This window comes from Anser cygnoides, chromosome 4, assembly GCF_040182565.1.
Source record: "Anser cygnoides isolate HZ-2024a breed goose chromosome 4, Taihu_goose_T2T_genome, whole genome shotgun sequence".
Classification (NCBI taxonomy): Eukaryota; Metazoa; Chordata; class Aves; order Anseriformes; family Anatidae; genus Anser; species Anser cygnoides.
Window position 1 is genome coordinate 47,752,548 of NC_089876.1, and position 18,260 is coordinate 47,770,807.

General features: G+C 39.4%; 1 protein-coding gene across 7 annotated transcripts in view; it reads left to right on the top strand.

Annotated features, from left to right (window-relative positions):
* TMEM131L (transmembrane 131 like) overlaps nucleotides 1–18,260 on the top strand; it is a 78,785-nt gene that overhangs the window by 31,408 nt on the left and 29,117 nt on the right. For 6 of the 7 annotated variants that reach the window (XR_010831133.1, XM_066996066.1, XM_066996068.1 and 3 more), the window contains 9 exons: nucleotides 1,704–1,775; nucleotides 2,712–2,835; nucleotides 3,908–4,024; nucleotides 6,250–6,360; nucleotides 12,061–12,138; nucleotides 14,005–14,158; nucleotides 16,390–16,448; nucleotides 16,812–16,920; nucleotides 17,880–17,985. Coding sequence is in view for 6 of the 7 variants with exons in the window: in XM_066996066.1 (XP_066852167.1) it covers nucleotides 1,704–1,775; nucleotides 2,712–2,835; nucleotides 3,908–4,024; nucleotides 6,250–6,360; nucleotides 12,061–12,138; nucleotides 14,005–14,158; nucleotides 16,390–16,448; nucleotides 16,812–16,920; nucleotides 17,880–17,985 (930 nt within the window). In the remaining variant the exon portion in view is untranslated. Of the gene's footprint in view, nucleotides 1–1,703; nucleotides 1,776–2,711; nucleotides 2,836–3,907; nucleotides 4,025–6,249; nucleotides 6,361–12,060; nucleotides 12,139–13,548; nucleotides 13,714–14,004; nucleotides 14,159–16,389; nucleotides 16,449–16,811; nucleotides 16,921–17,879; nucleotides 17,986–18,260 lie in introns of those variants that run through there. The other variant, XM_066996071.1, reaches the window with a different exon arrangement.

Sequence of the window (18,260 nt, forward strand, 5' to 3'; positions counted from 1 at the left end):
GAGCTGCTGCTGATGACACAAATTGGCACAGGGGAGTACTCAGCTTCTTGTCCTTCTTAGCAGAGGTTTTTCAGGTGGGAAAAGATATTTCAGCAGTACCTGCAGGGTGCTAAAAACCTAAGAAAAGCAATGAGGGGGTTCAAGGTGATACTATATACATACGCTGTATGGCTTAACTTTTATTTTGGTGTATATATATGCATATAAATATATATTTAAGTACCCTTAAGAAACGTGCCTTCCCTCAAATGTCTGGGGCTTTTATTTTAGTGGCAATTTTGATTTATTTATGTTTACAACAGTGCTCAGACTTTCCTTCTGGGTATGTTCCTGAGGATGACTTTTGGAGGCCTGGAAGGTGCTAGATGCTGTGGGAGCGGGACAGGAGCTGGCTGGGGGTGGTTGGAAGGAGACTCAGTCATTCACTTGGACTTCATAGTTCTGCATCATTTGCTGTTACGTTATTTTCCAGCAACTCCCCAGAGGCACTACCTGGATGTATCCCATTTCTCCTGCTAAAGCGGCAAGGGAGTTGACTCCCTCCTCTGAGAAATGTTTTCAGAAAAGTTGTGGGTTTTCATAGTAATAAACCTAACTTTCCCTGATTGGTAATAAATTACGATGGCTGTATTGGTTTGGACTATAACAACAGAATTATGTAGGTGCTTTAATATATAAAAGGTGTAATGTTACAGGACTGCATTTTTAAATTGGGAACCAATTAACTGCACTACCGCATGTTATGCAAAGCAGCTGGATAACAAATGAGACCACAATCCTTCCCTCCCGTCTCAGACTTGCCCTTGCTAGGATGCTTATTAGCATCACCCAGCAGTGACGAGCCTGGTTGAGGCTATGGAAGCTGCAGACTGCTTCTGGGGAGGTTTTTAACAGCATGGCGCACTGGGTATGTAGCTGTAACGATCAAGTGCTGGGCATGTTTTTCACCACTACGGCTGTTTAGGCTTGTGGAGAACACGTTTTAATTGAGAAAGTGGTGAAGATGCCCTGGGATTTCTGTCTACGTTAAGGGCATCTCGGCTCATGTTGAAATAAGCTAAAAATGTGCTAGAACCGATGGGAACTTCATTGTAAATGTTCCTAGGGCAAAGGAAAGATGATGACGTGTATGCTTCCACGCTCTTTCTTATTCTCTTCTACTTACAAGGAATGAGTTGGCTTTTGTATTAAAGCCAGCTAGGCAAGCACTTCCTTTGATGTCAGTTTTTCACAAGCTGCTATTTGCTTTTCTACCTGTGCATCTCTCAGCTCTGCTAGTACAAGTGCTTGTCTGAACGCCAGGTAGACTAGACGGGGGATCTGCTCCGTGCTGACATAATTTTCATTCCTCAGGACTCTCTTAAATGACTTCTCCACGGCTCCCTACACACCCTTGTAAACAGGTGTATCAGTATGACTGAGGGGATATGTTCAAGGAAGGGAGGTTGTTCAAGACAGCATTGCATCTAGAGTGAAATACTTATCAAGCTGTGCTTTTATTAGCATGGGCTTTCCAACGCGTGGTATTGTACAGAAACCTTCTTAAAAGGTCATTCTCAAGGCAGAGAGAGGAATGTATGAAAAGGTTTGGAAATAGCATGTTTGGGAATACAAGGAACTATAGTCTGTAATGTCTTCTTTCCCTGCTATGTATAGTATCACATGCACTAAATATTAATTGTTGTCTTTTCCTCTTTTTTCAGCTTCTCAGCAAAGATGCCTCCACATGGGAAGGCCTTACATTTTCACCCTTCAGTCCTGCATTTTGGAATGCAGTAAGTGTCTTGCATTATTGCTACCTCAATTAATAATTAAGTGGGGAGGAACAGCTCTGCTGGGCTACGTTTGGGTGAAGATCATTAGCTGAGATCGTTCTATTCTCTGAAAAAAAGAGAAATAGTAAGTAACTGCCACGGAGTTGGAATCGTTTTGTACCTTGAGGCACTTGGTAAATGAAAATTAATGTAGTTTTAGAATGGAGGAAAAAGGAACAGGGAACTGTAACGCATTCTGGGTAGACACTGAACAGAAGGGCCTTCTCAGGTGATTCTGCATGTGTGTCAAATCAGTTCCTCATGCTGGTTGTTCCTTTCTTGAAAAGTTGCCTTTCTAGAGGGGGAAGAGCTTGTTGCTTCCTTTAGCTTTCAAAAGTAAAATGGAGAAAACCCGAGGCAAAACATACTGGTAGATTACTTGAGATTTTTAATTTTCTTCTAAGAAAAAAAAAACACAAAAAAACCAACATTTTAAAATCATGATCTGTCTTCCGTCAATAACCAGAACAGAAACACTGTACCCTTGTGAGTTAAAGGAATGTTTCAGAAGATGTATATGTAAGCTGCTGTTTTTAAGATATATTAGCTAACTCACAAGCCTTAAGAGATCATTGTTTTAGCTGACAAAACAAAACAAGACTTCGGTTATTTGAACTTTCTTATTGAAAGCGTTGTGCCTAGTAAGGGTTGCATTTAAAAAGAAAACAAACTACGAGTGACCCAAGTGAGCTTTGGCTAGGTGCACCTCTTGCATTGCAGTGTTATTTATTTGTATGTTAAAGGGCAAAATTTGTTTGGTATGTTTCCAAAGAATAATCGTATCTGGGAAACTGTTTCATATCGACATGTTCTGGTGTGATTTGTTTGGATGCTTTTTGTACATTGCCTATTATTATAAAGTGAATAATTTCTTTCTCTTTTTTTTCCCCGCTTTAGATTACTGGGGTTACCCAGAGCTAAAATGCTGCATGCATACAACCCTAGTAGAGATAGAGAAGTTGTGGTGAATTCAGTGTTTACAGCTACTAGACAGTTTCATGTGTCTCCTGTTCATAGCCGGGTGAGTGTTGATGTACTTTTGGAAACTATGTAATGGCCAAGTGCCAAGCCTTCATGCTTCCTTTGGCCTAAAGTTTTCATTCTGTGTTTTCTCTTCGTGCTTTTCCTTAGGACCTCCAACTTCTTTCTGTTTTTGCTAGCACTTTTTGCTCATTTTTACTTAGATTGGTAATGGAGAAGACATCCAAAACCTACAGTAGGAAATGTGTTTTACAGTAACTCAGAAAGAAGAGAATTTTTCAGTGTTAAATTGGCTGTTTAGATCTCATTCTGTTATATGCAGCATTATGCAGTCATCCGCAGGCGTGTGGGTGTTTACAGCCTTGAATTTTCAGTCTTTTCAATGGTCTTGCATATTCAACCAAAAAAAAAAAATACAGTGAAATGTTTTATGCATTTTTGTATTGCAATTTAGAGCATAATTGCCATAGGATCTAAGACCATTATTTTAACTCAGATTTTTTTTATGATGTATAACAATATAACACATGTTAGGAATGAGTCATTGGGATCTGAGTTTGATGAAGCCCAGATTTTACCCTCTGCTGATGTGCAAAGCATTTTATTATGCTTTTGTCTGGTGTTTTTTTTTTCTCTCCCCACCATGCCTGAATGGATATTACTGTGCAAACAAACTTTATTGCTCTCTTGGTTAGACAGGCCTATTTGGTTAGAATTGTTTTGCCCTAGTTCGGCTTTGACTCATTTAGCTATGTGTCACAGAGGTGATTGACTTGCTTTGTGGTAAGTATCTATGTGCGGGGAAGAGTTTTAAAGGATGCAGAGGCTGTTAGTGCTGTACGATGAACTTCTTGTGCAAAAAAGAACATTGATGAGGCCTGAGCTAGCTGAGGAATTCCAGCCATAATACAGCAAGTTGCTGAGTGCTCTCAGTTCTTCTTCTTACATTGCAAGAGATGAGAGGGAGTTACGGACAGGTGAAATTTTGTAGGGATGAGTTTCTGCTAGTGGGATCTGTGGATACAGAAGTATACATGGAAATGTCTGTGGGTGAATGGTGGGTGTTGTGATTAACTGCACTGAGCAAGCAAGCTTCTTTGTGGTCTCTGTAGGTGATTCCAGCGATGGGAAAAATTTCATTCAGAGTGCTTTTTCTGCCGACAGAAGAAGGCAATATTGAAAGCTCATTATTTATAAATACCTCATCTCATGGAGTACTTTCATATCAGGTAACTTTGCTTATTTTTGGTTTGAGTTTTGGATTTGTGTTTTTAAAAAGTGCTATTCATGTATTTCGAACTTAATGTTCATTGAATTCCTGATACAAGTCAAGTGGAGTAACATTTTACAGTTCATCCCTATTACCAGATGTTGCTGATCTCATGATCCCTCATACTCATATACTGTTAAAATAGCTACTGTTAGTGGGACTACTTGTGGTAGTTAAAAAAAAAAAAAAAAGTGTGTGTTTGTTTCTACATAGCAGATCATGGTCCTGTCAGTACTGGTTGGCTCCATATAATATTGTTGTCTAGAATGCACTGTGCTGGAATTTGTTTGTCATGAAAAACATATGTAGGAAATATTCGAGGTGGTCATCAACTACCCTGCAGCATTTTATATAAATACATTGGGGATGTAGCACACGCAAGAGCTTTAGGTCCTTATAATGTGAAAGTGGAAGTTACAGGCTTTGCGTTGAAGCCATCTATTGTCTGATTATCTAGAGAATTCAAGCGAGTCTTAAGTTATTTGATTTTTATAAGGGATGTTACACGTTTCAAGTTCTTCACTTTTACTAAGTTGTAGAAGAAAAATGCTAAACTTGAATGTAGTGACTTAAAAACAATGTCAGCTTTAATCAACTATCCAGCTCCTTTATTCTCATACTTTGATGCTGTGCTGGAAAACAGACCTCCTTGAAATGAAGCATAGATAACTTCATTGAAATACACGTTTTGGAATACAAATATTGCCATTGTCTAGCACATACTAGGGGTAATGCCAAATTTTGTGGGAACTTTTCATCAAAGATAGGGGAACACGGCATTATAGAGTGTTTGACCTTTTTTGCATCTATCCCCTCTTTGCATTCACTCCTGACCCCTTGTTTTTTTGTTACCCGGTCAGCTCAACCAGGGCCTTTTGTGAACAAGTTGCAGGGAAGCAGTTGTCAGTGTCACCAGAAAATCAGTTTGTCTTCTGTTGGACTGCTCCTAAAATCGGTAGCATACTGTTATTTACTGACAGTTTCACCAGGCATCTGTAACAGAGGAAGTGACTGTCCATGATTTCAGCCTTCATTAGGTTTAAGAGCTTCAAAATTGGGCATAACTGTGTAGTGACTGATACACAGCTACAGTGCTCTAGAGAGCTCAAAAGCCGTGAAATGTGTTTGTTTCTAATGTGTTTATGCGAGAAGTACGTATGGAAGATCCTCCCAAATGGAGGAGTCCCACCGTTACAGTAAAATGTACTTTGTAAATGTCTCCATTTAAAAAATAAATAAAAATTCCCAATACTCCCTTTGATTGGATGTTTTCTATCCAATGCCTGAGGGTCTGTAGTGAACACTGTGTTATTCTATTAATTTTAAACATGCTTTTTCTTCTGTTTTAAAGATTTATTTTCATACAAGTAAGTGAAAAACCCCAGTGGGTTTTTCTTGAGAGGAAAGAATAAAATCATCAGAGGTTATCTTGCATCTCATTGTCTTTAAACTAATCTTGGCAGAGTGGAATATTAATGTGGTAAAAAAAACACTTGCAAATTTTGAGTGCTCTGAAAATTGCAGGCTTTAAAAACCAAAGCGATCAAAAAATATTTTACTTAATTTTGACGTCAAAGCCATTGATTTCAGTATGCCTTCAGGCTAGAAACATAGTTTTCCAGAGATTACCGCACAGCCAAATGGTGACCGTAAAACTGTATGTGGTTATTAGCCTCCTGTTTTACTTAGTAGTCTGTTGACAACAAAGACTACATGGTATGTGTAAGTATTGCATGTAGTTTTTGAGAAACAGTTCTGCTTTATTCCATCATTTGTGAAGACAGTTTGAAAGATAATGCCTCCTGTTTACTTGCATCAAAAAAAAGTCTGATAACTAGCTTAGCTATCATGGTTAAAATACGGATTATTGCCAGTTTCCAAATATTTTGTATATCCAGATACTTGTATTGTAATTGCTTGTATTGTAATTGAGAGAACCTGATACTCTGCTGATAAGCATTTTTGTTTTGTAATAGTGAATGAGTGAAGATGCTAACATACCACTTGTGTGTATATTTACTTTGCTCAGTGGAACTTGTTTTAATATATATATTATTTTTAAAAGAAAGTAATTTTAAAAACCAGTCTGTTCCTTGGGATTCTTGTTAGTAAAATAATTTTCTATGTTACTCTGATAAGTGAAATACTGTATGTTGATATAATGACTTTATTTTTTAACAAAAGGTTTTTGGAGTGGGAACTCTGACATCTACTCCAGAAGAACCTAGAATGCAGCTAGCAAATGCCTATTTACTGCTTCCACATATTCAAAACATCCAGGCATCGCAAACACTGGTACAGTATATATTTCAAACAGTAGTGAAACACTGATCTACTTAGACATAAAAGATTTTTGTCTTCAGGTTGTTGGGATACAAGTAATGTTAACAGAAAATCCAAGTACCAGTGAGTGTGGGAGAGGGGTTACAAGATACAGGGGTATTGTGATGAGCTGGTGTTCTGGCTCTATTGAGACAAAAGCCTTTGGCCGTAAAGCTACTTTCACTTGTTCTTGAGTGTTGCTTCTGTGCTGTCCTCTCAGTTGTGCCATCTGTGTGCCCTTGCTCTGAACCAGAGTGGAGAATTGATATGTTTTGAAAATAAATAAATCCACTTATAGGGTTGGGGGGGTAGTGGTTTAGAGGGGCTGTGAGTTTTTTTGGTTTGTTTTTTCCCCCCATTTTATTTCAGACCTGTTCCCTATGCCAGTTCAGAGCTGTGATTCACTTGAGCGGTACTACACAGCTCAAGTATGTATAACTGGAAAATTGATCTTTCGGATTTCCTTCATATTTTTTTCATAATCTTGTATCTAAATATAACCTGCACTGATTGCGTTCATGATGCTGCCTTGTGATTGTTCTACCTGAGAGAAATTCTCACCTTAGATCTCATTTTTAAGTCCGCTGTCTGTATGTTAGATCAGTCTTACCTCTCCCCAAAGATATCTCACAATTTCCTTGTCTTTCCTTCTTTTCCCCAGTAACAGTCTTTCCTGTATACATACAAGTATGTACGCTTGTGGGTGTGTGTAGGCAGACAATTGTGAAGGAACCAAAAATCTTTAGGTTTAGTAATTTGTGGTGGAGGGAGGGAAGATGCTATTCATGACATGTTGCTCTGCATCTTCTCAACTGGCTTGTTGGATTGTCGTCAGGTACCACGTGAGGTTTGAAAGTAGACTCTGCTGTTCATTCAGTTCTATCTGAATGCCTGAGTTGGACAAGTTGTGGGGAGTGTTTGACGTCTTCATTACTGTATGGTGAGGAACATTTTCCTCTGCTTTATTTCTCTGGAGTATGAGCTTGAGGTGGTTTGGCAGTGGAGGATGGTACCACCTGGCACCCTTCTTGTCTCAGTACATGAGATGTGAGAGGGTGTTGACTCAGTTCTCCTAGCTCTGGGTGTAATTTTTCCATGCCTGGCAACAACTGGGGAATTATTCTTCAGTTCACTGTATGTTATTAATCTGAACACAAGCGCTGCACCAATGGTACAGTCTCCTCAGCTGTTGAAGGCGGTAGGTGAGATCTAAGGACTGAAGTGGAGCTTGTGGTTCAAGTTTAGATCCCTTCTCACTGCTTTAAAGATAGCTGTCTGCTCCAGAAGTGTCTCTTCCAGTTTACCCCACTAATGGTCTGATCTGGTTCCCAAAAAGTTGGTATGATTCCTTCTTCTCCAGTTTATATTATAGGCTTAGAAGCTATGTGAGGAAGAGGTCTATGACGTTTGAGTGACTACACACATGCAAACATAAGGACACACAAATACTAAACAATGGAGTTTTTTAGTGAAAAAAACATTCAAAACAAACCACCCATACCTACCTAATCACTCATTTACTTACTTCTCAAGTTTGTTTTTAACTGAAGTAAAATACTAATGTAAGTTCAGGGTAGCATAAGCCTCACTTGGATATGCTAAAGATACCCTTGCCTCTAAAGTCTACTGATACTGCTTGGAAACCTGTGAGAAGGGTCAGTGAGGGCTCCATGGCTTGTCTTTCCCCCCCCTATCTACTAGCTCTTCTTTTAAAGATGGTTGTGTTTAAGCTGCTCGCTAATACTGAAAGTGGCATCATCCATCATTGTCAAGGCTGGAAAGGTAACATCTTCATGTAATCCAGTGATGATGAGTAAAAAGGCTTCCCACGACTGCTGGATGTATTGTCATTGTAACTCAAACACCTGTTCTTGCTCCTCTGCAGTCAAAACCTACATTTGACTTCCAGTCTGAATATTTCTGTGTTGCCAGTTTCTGTTTGTTTGTTATGATGCACAGTCAGTTTAGGAAACTCCTCATGCTTCTGATGCTTAAACCCAGAATGATTTGTAGGTGGTATCACATCTTTCAGCTTTCTTTTTGCCAAGCTGAGCAATCCAAGCTCTTTAGTATCCTTTCCTGTGATAGGTTGGCCATTTCTTAACCAAGCTGACAATGCCTTTCTGCAGCTTTTCCAGTTATTAACAACTTCTTTTGAAGATGAGTGGTCAGAATTGTGCATAGGGATATGGATTAAGTTTCCCCTCTTTTGGGGGAAAACGAGCTTCCATGCTGCGCTGAGTTTGTGGATTTTAATTGCTCTTAAGTCAGCGAAGGTACCCAGGCTTTTTTGTCATTCCCCCATATTTTTAACCAGAAGCTCTTGTGATTAATAAGGATGAAAAAGAAAGACAAAGTTGCTGTTTCTGCTGTTGAATTTCACCATCTTTCTGCTGCTTTTTTCAAAGTTTCAGCTTGTGGAGGGTTCATAATCAGCATGCTCTGGCTATGGTCCTGGATCCTGGTATTTCTGGCTCAGGAGCTGGGAGGAAGGGAGCTGTATCCAACGCTGAATTCATAGTGTGTCCACATGGCCATTCAGCAGCAACTAGTTACCACTAAGCCATGGCAGATGGCGGAGCACATGTAGGTCATTTTTGTTTATCCAGCTTCTGGATACAGCCTCTGCTCCAGTTGCCTGTTGTGGGGCATTGTTTAATATTTGCATGGCACTTAGCAGGCAGCTACATCAGTGCCTCGTGTTCAGAATGCTATACAGACAGGTTGGAAATGTCAGTGGAGGAGAGAGCTGCAGGGAGGGATGTCTTACCACAGGAGACACAGGCATCGCTTTCCTGGCTTCCCAAGACTCCTTAAGTTATGTTTTGTGCAGGTGAACAGAAGATGACAGAAGCAAATTTATGCAGTGTGTTGTTAGGGTGTGGAGAGGGACTGTGGTGGGATAGTAAGAGTTTTCTTGGTGTGCCAACCTGATAACTGCCTGCAGAAAACTGATGAAACTCTGCTGAATCATTGTTACAAGAACAGCTTATTAACAGTTCTTCACTTATAACAGAGGAATGGCTCTTCAGGACCAGGGACTGTCCTGGAAGGAAACTAATGTATCAATGTTCAGAAAGAAGGGGAAGCTCGTTCTGTGTTTGTTTGTTTGTTTCAAATTATAATACGGTCAGACTCCAGGAAGTGGTTTGAACTCTACAAGTCCTGAGATTAATGCAAGAATATCTCTGAAGATCTTGTGTAGAGCCGTGTCTGACTGACGGGGTATCTGGGGCAGAATGAGGAATCCTTCCCCTAAAAGTGGCCTCAGTTCTGCAGTTTTGTGGTGGTTGTTGAGGTGGCCTGTGCCAGCAGGCCTGTTGATGCGCTGTCTCTTGTGATGGGTGAATTATTTCCTGAGTAATTGCCAACTGTTCTGTCCCCCAACGAGCATCCTAGACCTTCTCTAGCAGAATGGCACTCCTGGCACATCAGATGGTTGAATTTATTTAGTTTTCTAAAGAGGCATCTGTCCCTCTCTGGTTTTTAATTGAAGAACGTACCAAAATTGGCCAGAATTTCGTCTGAGTGGCTTCCATCAGAGTTGTCCATACAGTTCCTGCAGGGTTTGTGGGTGCTGTGTGTGTGTGCAAGTAGGTATGTATGCATATCTAATACGAAACAGAGCCACCATCTAACTTTCTGGTGACTGAAGGAGCGGCAGTGGTTGTGTTTGTTATGCAGTGCTTTTTCTAACTTTTCCCATTGTAATTTGCCTCTCCTTTTGAATTTGCCTCTGGTGTGAACATGCACTGCAAAATTCATCACTCTGCTGATTCCTATGCAGTGTTGCTGGCAGTGTAAATGAAATGCTTCCACCCTTGGAAGAGCGAACATGGTCATGGGCTTGTTGTCTGGGAAACTCAGCTTGACATCTTCTTCCCAGATTCTTTATTTGTCCTTACGGTTAACGCAGTCATGCTACCAGTGTTTTGAGACAGTAGGCACAGTAGTTGTGTGTGTATTGTCTGGCTTAGATAAATGAAAACCCTTTTCCTTTTCTGAAGATAACCTTTACAAAGAGAAATAAAGAATTGCAATAGAGAACAGGTCAACACTGAATACACCCCAATAATGTTTTTCCCACTGTGCGTTGTATTAGCAGCTTCGGTCTTTAAGGTAATAGCAGATTGTTGTGTAGGCCTATTACAGGTCAAGAAGAGAAGTTCAAATAAAACTTTGGAAAAACATGATTTAACTCAATTTTTATGGGGGTAGGGGTCTGCCATGGCATTGAATAAGTGTTTAACACCTCATTGTTTATCGCCATGGAAATTACAGTGGTTTTTCTAAAACCACTGAGAAGGGATTTTAAGTAACGAGGTTTATTTGATCAAAAAAGCAATCCCAAAAGTTGCTGTTCATCTCTGACTGCCTTGTTAAAACTCCATTAGCAATTGTGGCTGTGAGACGTTGGTAAGTGGTGCATGTTTTGGAGCCAAATGGTTTTTACTGCTCTCAAAAGTGATGAGGACAACAAAGTTTGCAGGAAGAAAAGAGCTGGTTGGGGTTTGTACACCTCCAGCGAGCTGTGCTGGAGGCGTGTGCCTGTGTTTTGGTGCTGCTAATAACCTTTGCAGAGGTTGGATCGCCCCCTTGTGTGAAGCCTAAGTCATTTCGGTATGAAATCCACTTGAACTAAGACTGCAGATTTTGAATTGGCTTCCTTTGGGCTTTGCTTTTCTAAAACCATACCCCATCATATAAATGAAATATGATAAATCTCTCTGTTCAGATGCACCCCGCTCCCTTCTGTCTGTCCCATGGAGATACGAAGTAGGCTGTTGGATACTTTAAAACCTTTTATTCAGTTCTGCCTCTCAGCATCCAATTATTTAAATTCTTTAAAAGAAGTTGCATTGACACCTTCAGGAACTCGAACCTGCAGACACCTCATTCAGATTTAGTTGCGTATCAAAAGACAAACTGAGTGGGGTTCCACATCAGTCTCAAAGTCTTCAGGTAATTTTGCTGTAATTAAGTTACAAGTAGAGTGACAGAACTCTCATAATTATTATCTAGAATTAACATATACTGGTTAAGCAGTATGTGCAGTGAAGTTGGCAGTTCAGATTCCCAAGTAGCTTTCATGAACTATGCTTGGCTTTGTTGGTGCTGTTGCCCCATTAGATTTATGAGTGCTTTACAAGCTGGCACAATCACTGCTTTTCCCTTTCCAATCAATAAAAAGGTGAAGCAAGCATTTTCTGTCTGTCCGTTTTGGCATGAAACCTACGTATAAGACCATATCCAAGAGGCATTACGTTCTTGGCTTAGCAACTGTATTTCAGTATACAGCCGACAGAGAAAATGTACAGAAAATAAGAAAAGAAGCTTTTGTATTAAACAAAAAGGCTGTGTTGGGTATAGTTTATTGTCTTATGAAAGTTTATAAGGATTTCTTGTGTTGCTGCTGTACAAATATTTAGTAATCGTGTATAATAATAGTTTGATAAGTAGGTAATAATGGAGTTCATTTCTTGAGAACTGGAGTTTGCTGACCTACTGTACAGAATACATATTATTTTTTTACATTTTTCTTACCTTGCTGTGTCATGCATGTGTGGAGACAGTCTTATTATCTTTATAAACTGTGGTGTGTGAATCAGATTTTTATGATAACATCTTTTGAAGCAATCTGCTTGACATTTTCTTCACTTTCCTTTCTTACAGGCAGAAACTATGAATGCCAGTCTCTTACGTGTTCACCTTGAATGCAGTTTACCTAATGATGCATATCAGCAAATTAAGGTATGTTTTATTATCGTGTGATGCCTACTTAAGTTGTCTTACAGTTCATGTTTAGAGGGACACGTCCCAGAGTTTTACAAGCTTTAGCAACAATGCAGTTTCAGATGTCTCAGTTTAAAGAAGATATGTGATTTTTAACTATGATTCTATAAAACCGTACCTTATGGTATAAATGAAATGTTACACACACCGCACTATTACCATTAGGAGAAGGTGAGATGGTAAAAGAAAATGCCCTTCCCTTCCTACAAAATGCCTAACCAGCTATGCATTGTAATGCATGTTATATTATTTAAATAAAGTATTAGAGCAATATATTAGTATTAGTTTAGATTCTTGGAATTTTCTTTCTCCAGAAACGTTTTCCCAAATTTTTGGTTCATACTGGCAAAAGAACAATGAAATGAGAGTCTTAAGTCCGTACTGCCTGAGTTCTGTTTCCAAGAGGCTTTGATGTTCAGCAGAGCTGAGGAGGGGCGAATCCTTTTGCAGAAAAGCCCCTTCCAAAGTGCTGAGCAAGCACTTAAGGCACTAGATTTCCTATTCCTGGGCAGTGCCAGCAGAATATCGTCTTCCCCTTTGTCTTCAAAAGAGTTTATGCAGTAAATAAATAATGGTTCACAGTGATGATGGCACTTGATCAGGTATTTTGTTGGATCAGATCTATAGGTTAGAGCTGTGGTCTGCAGCACCTTTCTTTCATTAAGTATGACTGGGTCAAAACTCCATAGCTATTTTTCTGTACGTTACAGGTCATAGTGATCCTGTACTGTTTTATTTCTATGTTTGACTCTTGCATTGCATGGTAAACAAGGCTAGGCTTGAGATGTACCTGGAAGTTTAAGATCACATGTAGTATAGCTGCCCACTCTCTGATACAAGCTTCCCAAAGGCACATCACCCCTATGCTTGAGTCTCTACAGCAGCATCCTCTGTGCTTCTGGTAGCTATTGCAAGCACTGAGGGTTTCTTTGATGCGGTGGGAGGGAACTGACATCCACAAACGCTTCCCTTCCCCTTACACCTCATTGTGGCACTTCAGGTTAACTGAAGATGTTTGCTGCCCCTTCACTAGAGCACTTCTTGTGTCAGGTGTGGAAGTCTTCTACCTCCAAAGTAGTCCTTGTGGTAAAGCAGCAAAGTCTGAGTTTAGTGACCTTCAACGTGTGATGCAAGACAAATTCGTTACTCATTGTTGATTGTCTAGTTTTGTTTTGCTTGTTGCATTTAATTTTTTGCAAGATGGTGTCTGTGTCTTTGTAGTTGCTAAGACTCAGCTGTCTTAACAGCAGCCACTACTTAGAAAGGAAATAAGATCCTATTTGTATTTATCTGAAGTATTCTAGCCAGACGACAGTGTTTTCTATTAAGAATTGTACATGTATGTTTGTTTTTTTAAAATTACTTCAGTGAGAAATGGAGACAAAAAACACAGGATTTGGAAAAATTAACTATAAACAGACCAGTGAACATGAACTGTCTTCCTACCATTAAGACACATGCATCAGTCTGTTTATGGCACATTTTATTGAAGGCAGAGGATTTAACAAAGGAAACTGTTTTGCAGTCCCTGAGGTGAGACTGACTAAGACAGTTTATAAATTTGCATTCTTTCAAGGTTCAGTGTCCTTTTTAGTTGTTTTTCGTCTTTGTTTTTGCTGTGCTGTCTGTATCTGCACTGTCTTTGGTTTCTGCTGAGAATTTTAGCAGAGGTCCTAATTACTCCTGTTTATCAGCACTTGCGTGCTGAAGACCTTGTCTGTTAGATAATGCCTTTGATTAACTTCTCAATATGCCTTACTGTATTTATTTTTTTCCATTTCCTCCCCCACCACACACACACTGTATCCCCTTGTCTCGCTCCAGAGTTGCTGTTTTATGTCCGATGACCCAATGCTGCTAGAAATGAGCTTAACGGTAAGAATGGAAAATGCCCAACAAGATTTTGTGGAGCACAGACAATACTTACTGGAGAATCTTTTTGTAGTTTATGTAGCAATGGAAAAAACGAAGACCTCAGGTAAGTCCTAAATATCATTGTTAATTGTAATAGAAGTTGGTGTTATACATATATTATAATTTGATGTGCTAAATTGAATCAATTTCAGCGACACACTGAAGTTTTTGCAAATAAGGAAAAACAGTTAAATACAGCTTGTCAGCCAATTGCTTAGGGCAGAGCTGTTCTAAGTGCAGTCCTCTTTATAAAGGTAACAATTGCTAAGTCTGCTTCATTGCTATTTTCCCTGTGCTAACGTATCTGCTTAAATGGTATGAAAAGATATCGTAGTCCTTTGATTTCTACAACTCTGTGCCTAGTTTCCCAGCAATTAAATTAGTCATAATAAGACTGTGAAGGCAGAATGGTTTGTACACTACTTGGAATAGTGGATATTGTGGAAGGTGGGGTAATGAGGTAATACAGATGTGTGCATCATTTGTTCTTCTAAGCTAAAATGCCACAGGCAAAACAATCAACTCCTTACAGTTTCTTTATGCTACGTTTATTGGGTGAACAAATCTTATAAATCCAAGGGGTTTTAAATTATTTATAGAGCTTTGCGGTCTGTTTGGTTAGGTTTTTTAGGCATTTCTGCCAGTTATACTTTTTGAAGAAGGAAGGACTTCCTAAGAGTCCAGATTAAAATAGCAATTTTTAATGCTAATCAAAAGTGTGTGATCGTCTTATCTTCTGAGAAGTTCAGGTAAAGGTCTGGTCACAAAACACTATGTGCCATTCCCCCATGCCTGTCCTGTGATGTGATATTTACACAACTGAAACTGAAATACCCACTGTAAACCTATTTTCCCTGCCCGTGGGATGCTGATACTTGATGTTGAATTGTGGATGTACATTTATTCTGGTGCTGGCAGAGAATTGTTCACATCTGTCATTTCAAGGGTGTTTGCTGTTGACAGTTTTGATGGGTAAAGTGCTGGAGGTATGTTTTTAAGGCTGTTCTCTACTAAATGTAATGCAGTTATGAATGCTCATTGGATTAGAGGTTGATCATATAATCCCTTTGGACTTGTTGTCAGTGGGAAGTTTCACGTCTTGCTCCATCAGTACCAGTTCTGTACCATGTCAAAACAGCAGTGTTTGCTTGCTTGCCTTCCATTTGTGTAATTAAACGAGAGACACAGTCTTGAGGGGAAGGTGTAACAAAATGGAATGCGATGCTGTTTTAGTCTCTTCGCTCAACACGCGTTAGAGTGGGACAAGCAAGTAGGCAGGGTCTGCACAGGGGAACTTGCCAGCTGGAAAGGTAGTAGATGAGTGTGCGCTTTAAATCTCACAGCTGTGGGAATATGGAGCATCTCCATCAACATCTTGAACCCTCTTTGGGAAGGTGGCATCTGTAGTCTTGCCCTCAGGCAGCTGAGCGAAGCACACTCATTCACAGAAATTCTACCTGGTAAACTGGGAGAAAGATGCACTGTTAGCCTCTACTTACTTACTTCAGGTACAAGCAAGAGCAAGAACTCAGGTCTCCTTCCTTCACTGAAGTGTTATGACCACCCTGGTGTACTAGTCGTGTCTGGTCTGTCCTGTGGCTCTTCTTTTGGTCCTCCAGATCTTTGTAGCATCCAGTGACTGGGAGTGTAGCTTCAGCAGGGACAAAGGGTGGTAATCAAATACACCTTACCTACAGGTGAAAGCTGGCTTATATCCATTTCTTGTTGCTAAGCTTAGAAAATTACTACAATACCTGGTGATTAAGCCCCAAAGGTGTGAGGCACCAAATCTAGCTTTGCGTTGTCTCCTGAGAATGCCTGTGGTTCAGAGCGGGTGACCCAGGCTCTTCTATAGCTGTGTGCTTACACAGGCTGTTTTTTATTGTTTTTTTTGTGTGTTTAACTGGATTATCATGTGCTATTGATGCTTTGGCCCCTTAAAAATTCATAGCAACATCAGCCACCCGTCTTTCCTTCAGCTGAGCCTCTTGTCTCCCTGCCTGTAGGAAAGAGGAGTTATTCCATCCTGGATTTAGGAGATAATAAAGGAAGATATCTTGATGCTTGCCTTCGTACTTAAGGCCAAAAAGCTTAAGTGCATTTCTGCACCTTTATAAAGTGGTCTGAGAGGTTTTTCGGCCTCAGATGCACATATCTCTTCATTTTTACGAGGGCAGCTATTGTGCAGAAAGCTTTTTAAATTTAAATTATGATTGCTGCTAATATGAGTGTCTGGCTTAGCAAGGGTGCTTCAGTCCTTGGTGAGCTTACCTTGACGTTCATTCTTTTGAACAGGTGATTCCACGGTAGATATGTACATCTTGCATTCTGGGAACAGCCATGTGCATATACAGGTAACTATGGGCTTATAGGAAGCCATATTTTAGGCTGTTGAATCTGATTAGGGAATTAATTAACCCACTGGCTTACTCTCTAATTGTAGATGGGATTTTGCTGGTGGCAAATGTTACATGTCTGTATTTCTACATTGTACCCAGACATCTTAATATATCTTTTAGAATTGTACTTCCAGCAATGGATTTTTTTTAAGATGTAGGAGCTGCTATCTTTGAATAAAAATCCATGGGCTTGTTTAGAAGTTGTGAGAAAATTGCAGATATTGGCTTGCAAATTTGACAAGAAGATACGCTAATATGAGAGCTACAATAATAATGATGGTAGTGCTACAAGCATCATCTTGTTTTGTCTTCATGCAGGAAATACGACAGTTGTCTCAAAATGGCAAATCACCTGTGGAGTTTGAACCAGTACTGCTATCTTCATCATCTACTAACTTTACAAAAGTTGCTTCTATTTCTTGTAAAGGTACAGCATGCATATACTTAATATAATCAAACCCTGTCTAATCATCTATACAATGGTAGCTTTTTTCAGCAGACAGATCTTGAAAAATCTCAGGAAAAAAAAAACTTAGGAATTTTTTGAAGAGGAGGATGAATTCTTTCTGTTAATTATTTCCATCATTTTTGTGTATATATGCTTCTTTTTACGCTGATCTAAGGCTCTAAGCTATATATTTTACAAAAAGAAGAAAACATATACTGAAATTGTTAGCTGATTTTAAAATAAGCATAATTATTGAATATGCTTTTTCAACATCCTTTTATAATTTGTGGTTATTTTTCTGTTTCCAATATATTTTCTAAAAGGCTATTGTGCTTGGGTGGTCATTTTCTATGACATTTCTTGGCAAGATCATTGAAGAGGCTTGCCCGAGACCAGGCATGTTTGTGGAAAAGCAAAGATTGAAATTTAGGCATTGCTGACTCCAGCTTGTTTCTTGTTCTGTCCACTAGACTGCAGTGCATAGACTTAAATGTTTCTGAAACAGGCTGCTTTCATAATGACATGGGCACTTGTTTTTCCTCACAAAGGCAAGTAAGGAGAAAGAAAGGAACTATGTTAAGTGGTGTTTTTTTTTCTTTTCAGAACGCTTCCTTTTATTGAAAGGAGGCAGCATGTTCTGTTAAATAAGAATGCCATGTTGATGACATGGTTGAAATTGGTCAGGTTGCTCTCAGCAGCCTTGTTGTGTGTGGTGTGTATTATTAAAATGTTTAGCATTCATAAATTCTTTTTAAATCAAGGTTTCAAACCTCTGAAAATTAGGACACTAGCAATAGATGCTTTCTTCGTTCACCTGTGTGAGAAGTGGAACAGCGAATGTTCCCCTTGGTAGCGTTCTTTGGAATCCTCACATGGAAATCATTGCTTTTGTTCTTCCGGTTGATGATGTATTCTTCTGTATGTCTGTTCTTATCCAGCTGCATCCTGTGACAGTGAAAGTCCTTACTCTGATGACAAGAAGAATAACCTATTGGAAGGCACTACAACACTAAAAGCCTGTCTTTCTTGTCCTGTGATGGAAGGGTATGTTAATGGTGGATTTTTGTTAGTTAACATTCATTGATACTGTAAGAATATTGCAACCTACTCAAAGAAACAAAGTTAGATTGCTTTGTCATGGAGCAGTTCTAAGGACAGGGAAGAGGCTTCTTCCTGTTCTTGTGTCACTTGCCAAAACAGACCCTTGACATTTCAAGTAATAATCCTGTATTTTATACAGTAAGACTTCCAGGAGTCAGTAAAAACATACACAGTTTACATCATATAAGCATTGCTTGGAGGATGTGATAAAATTTCCA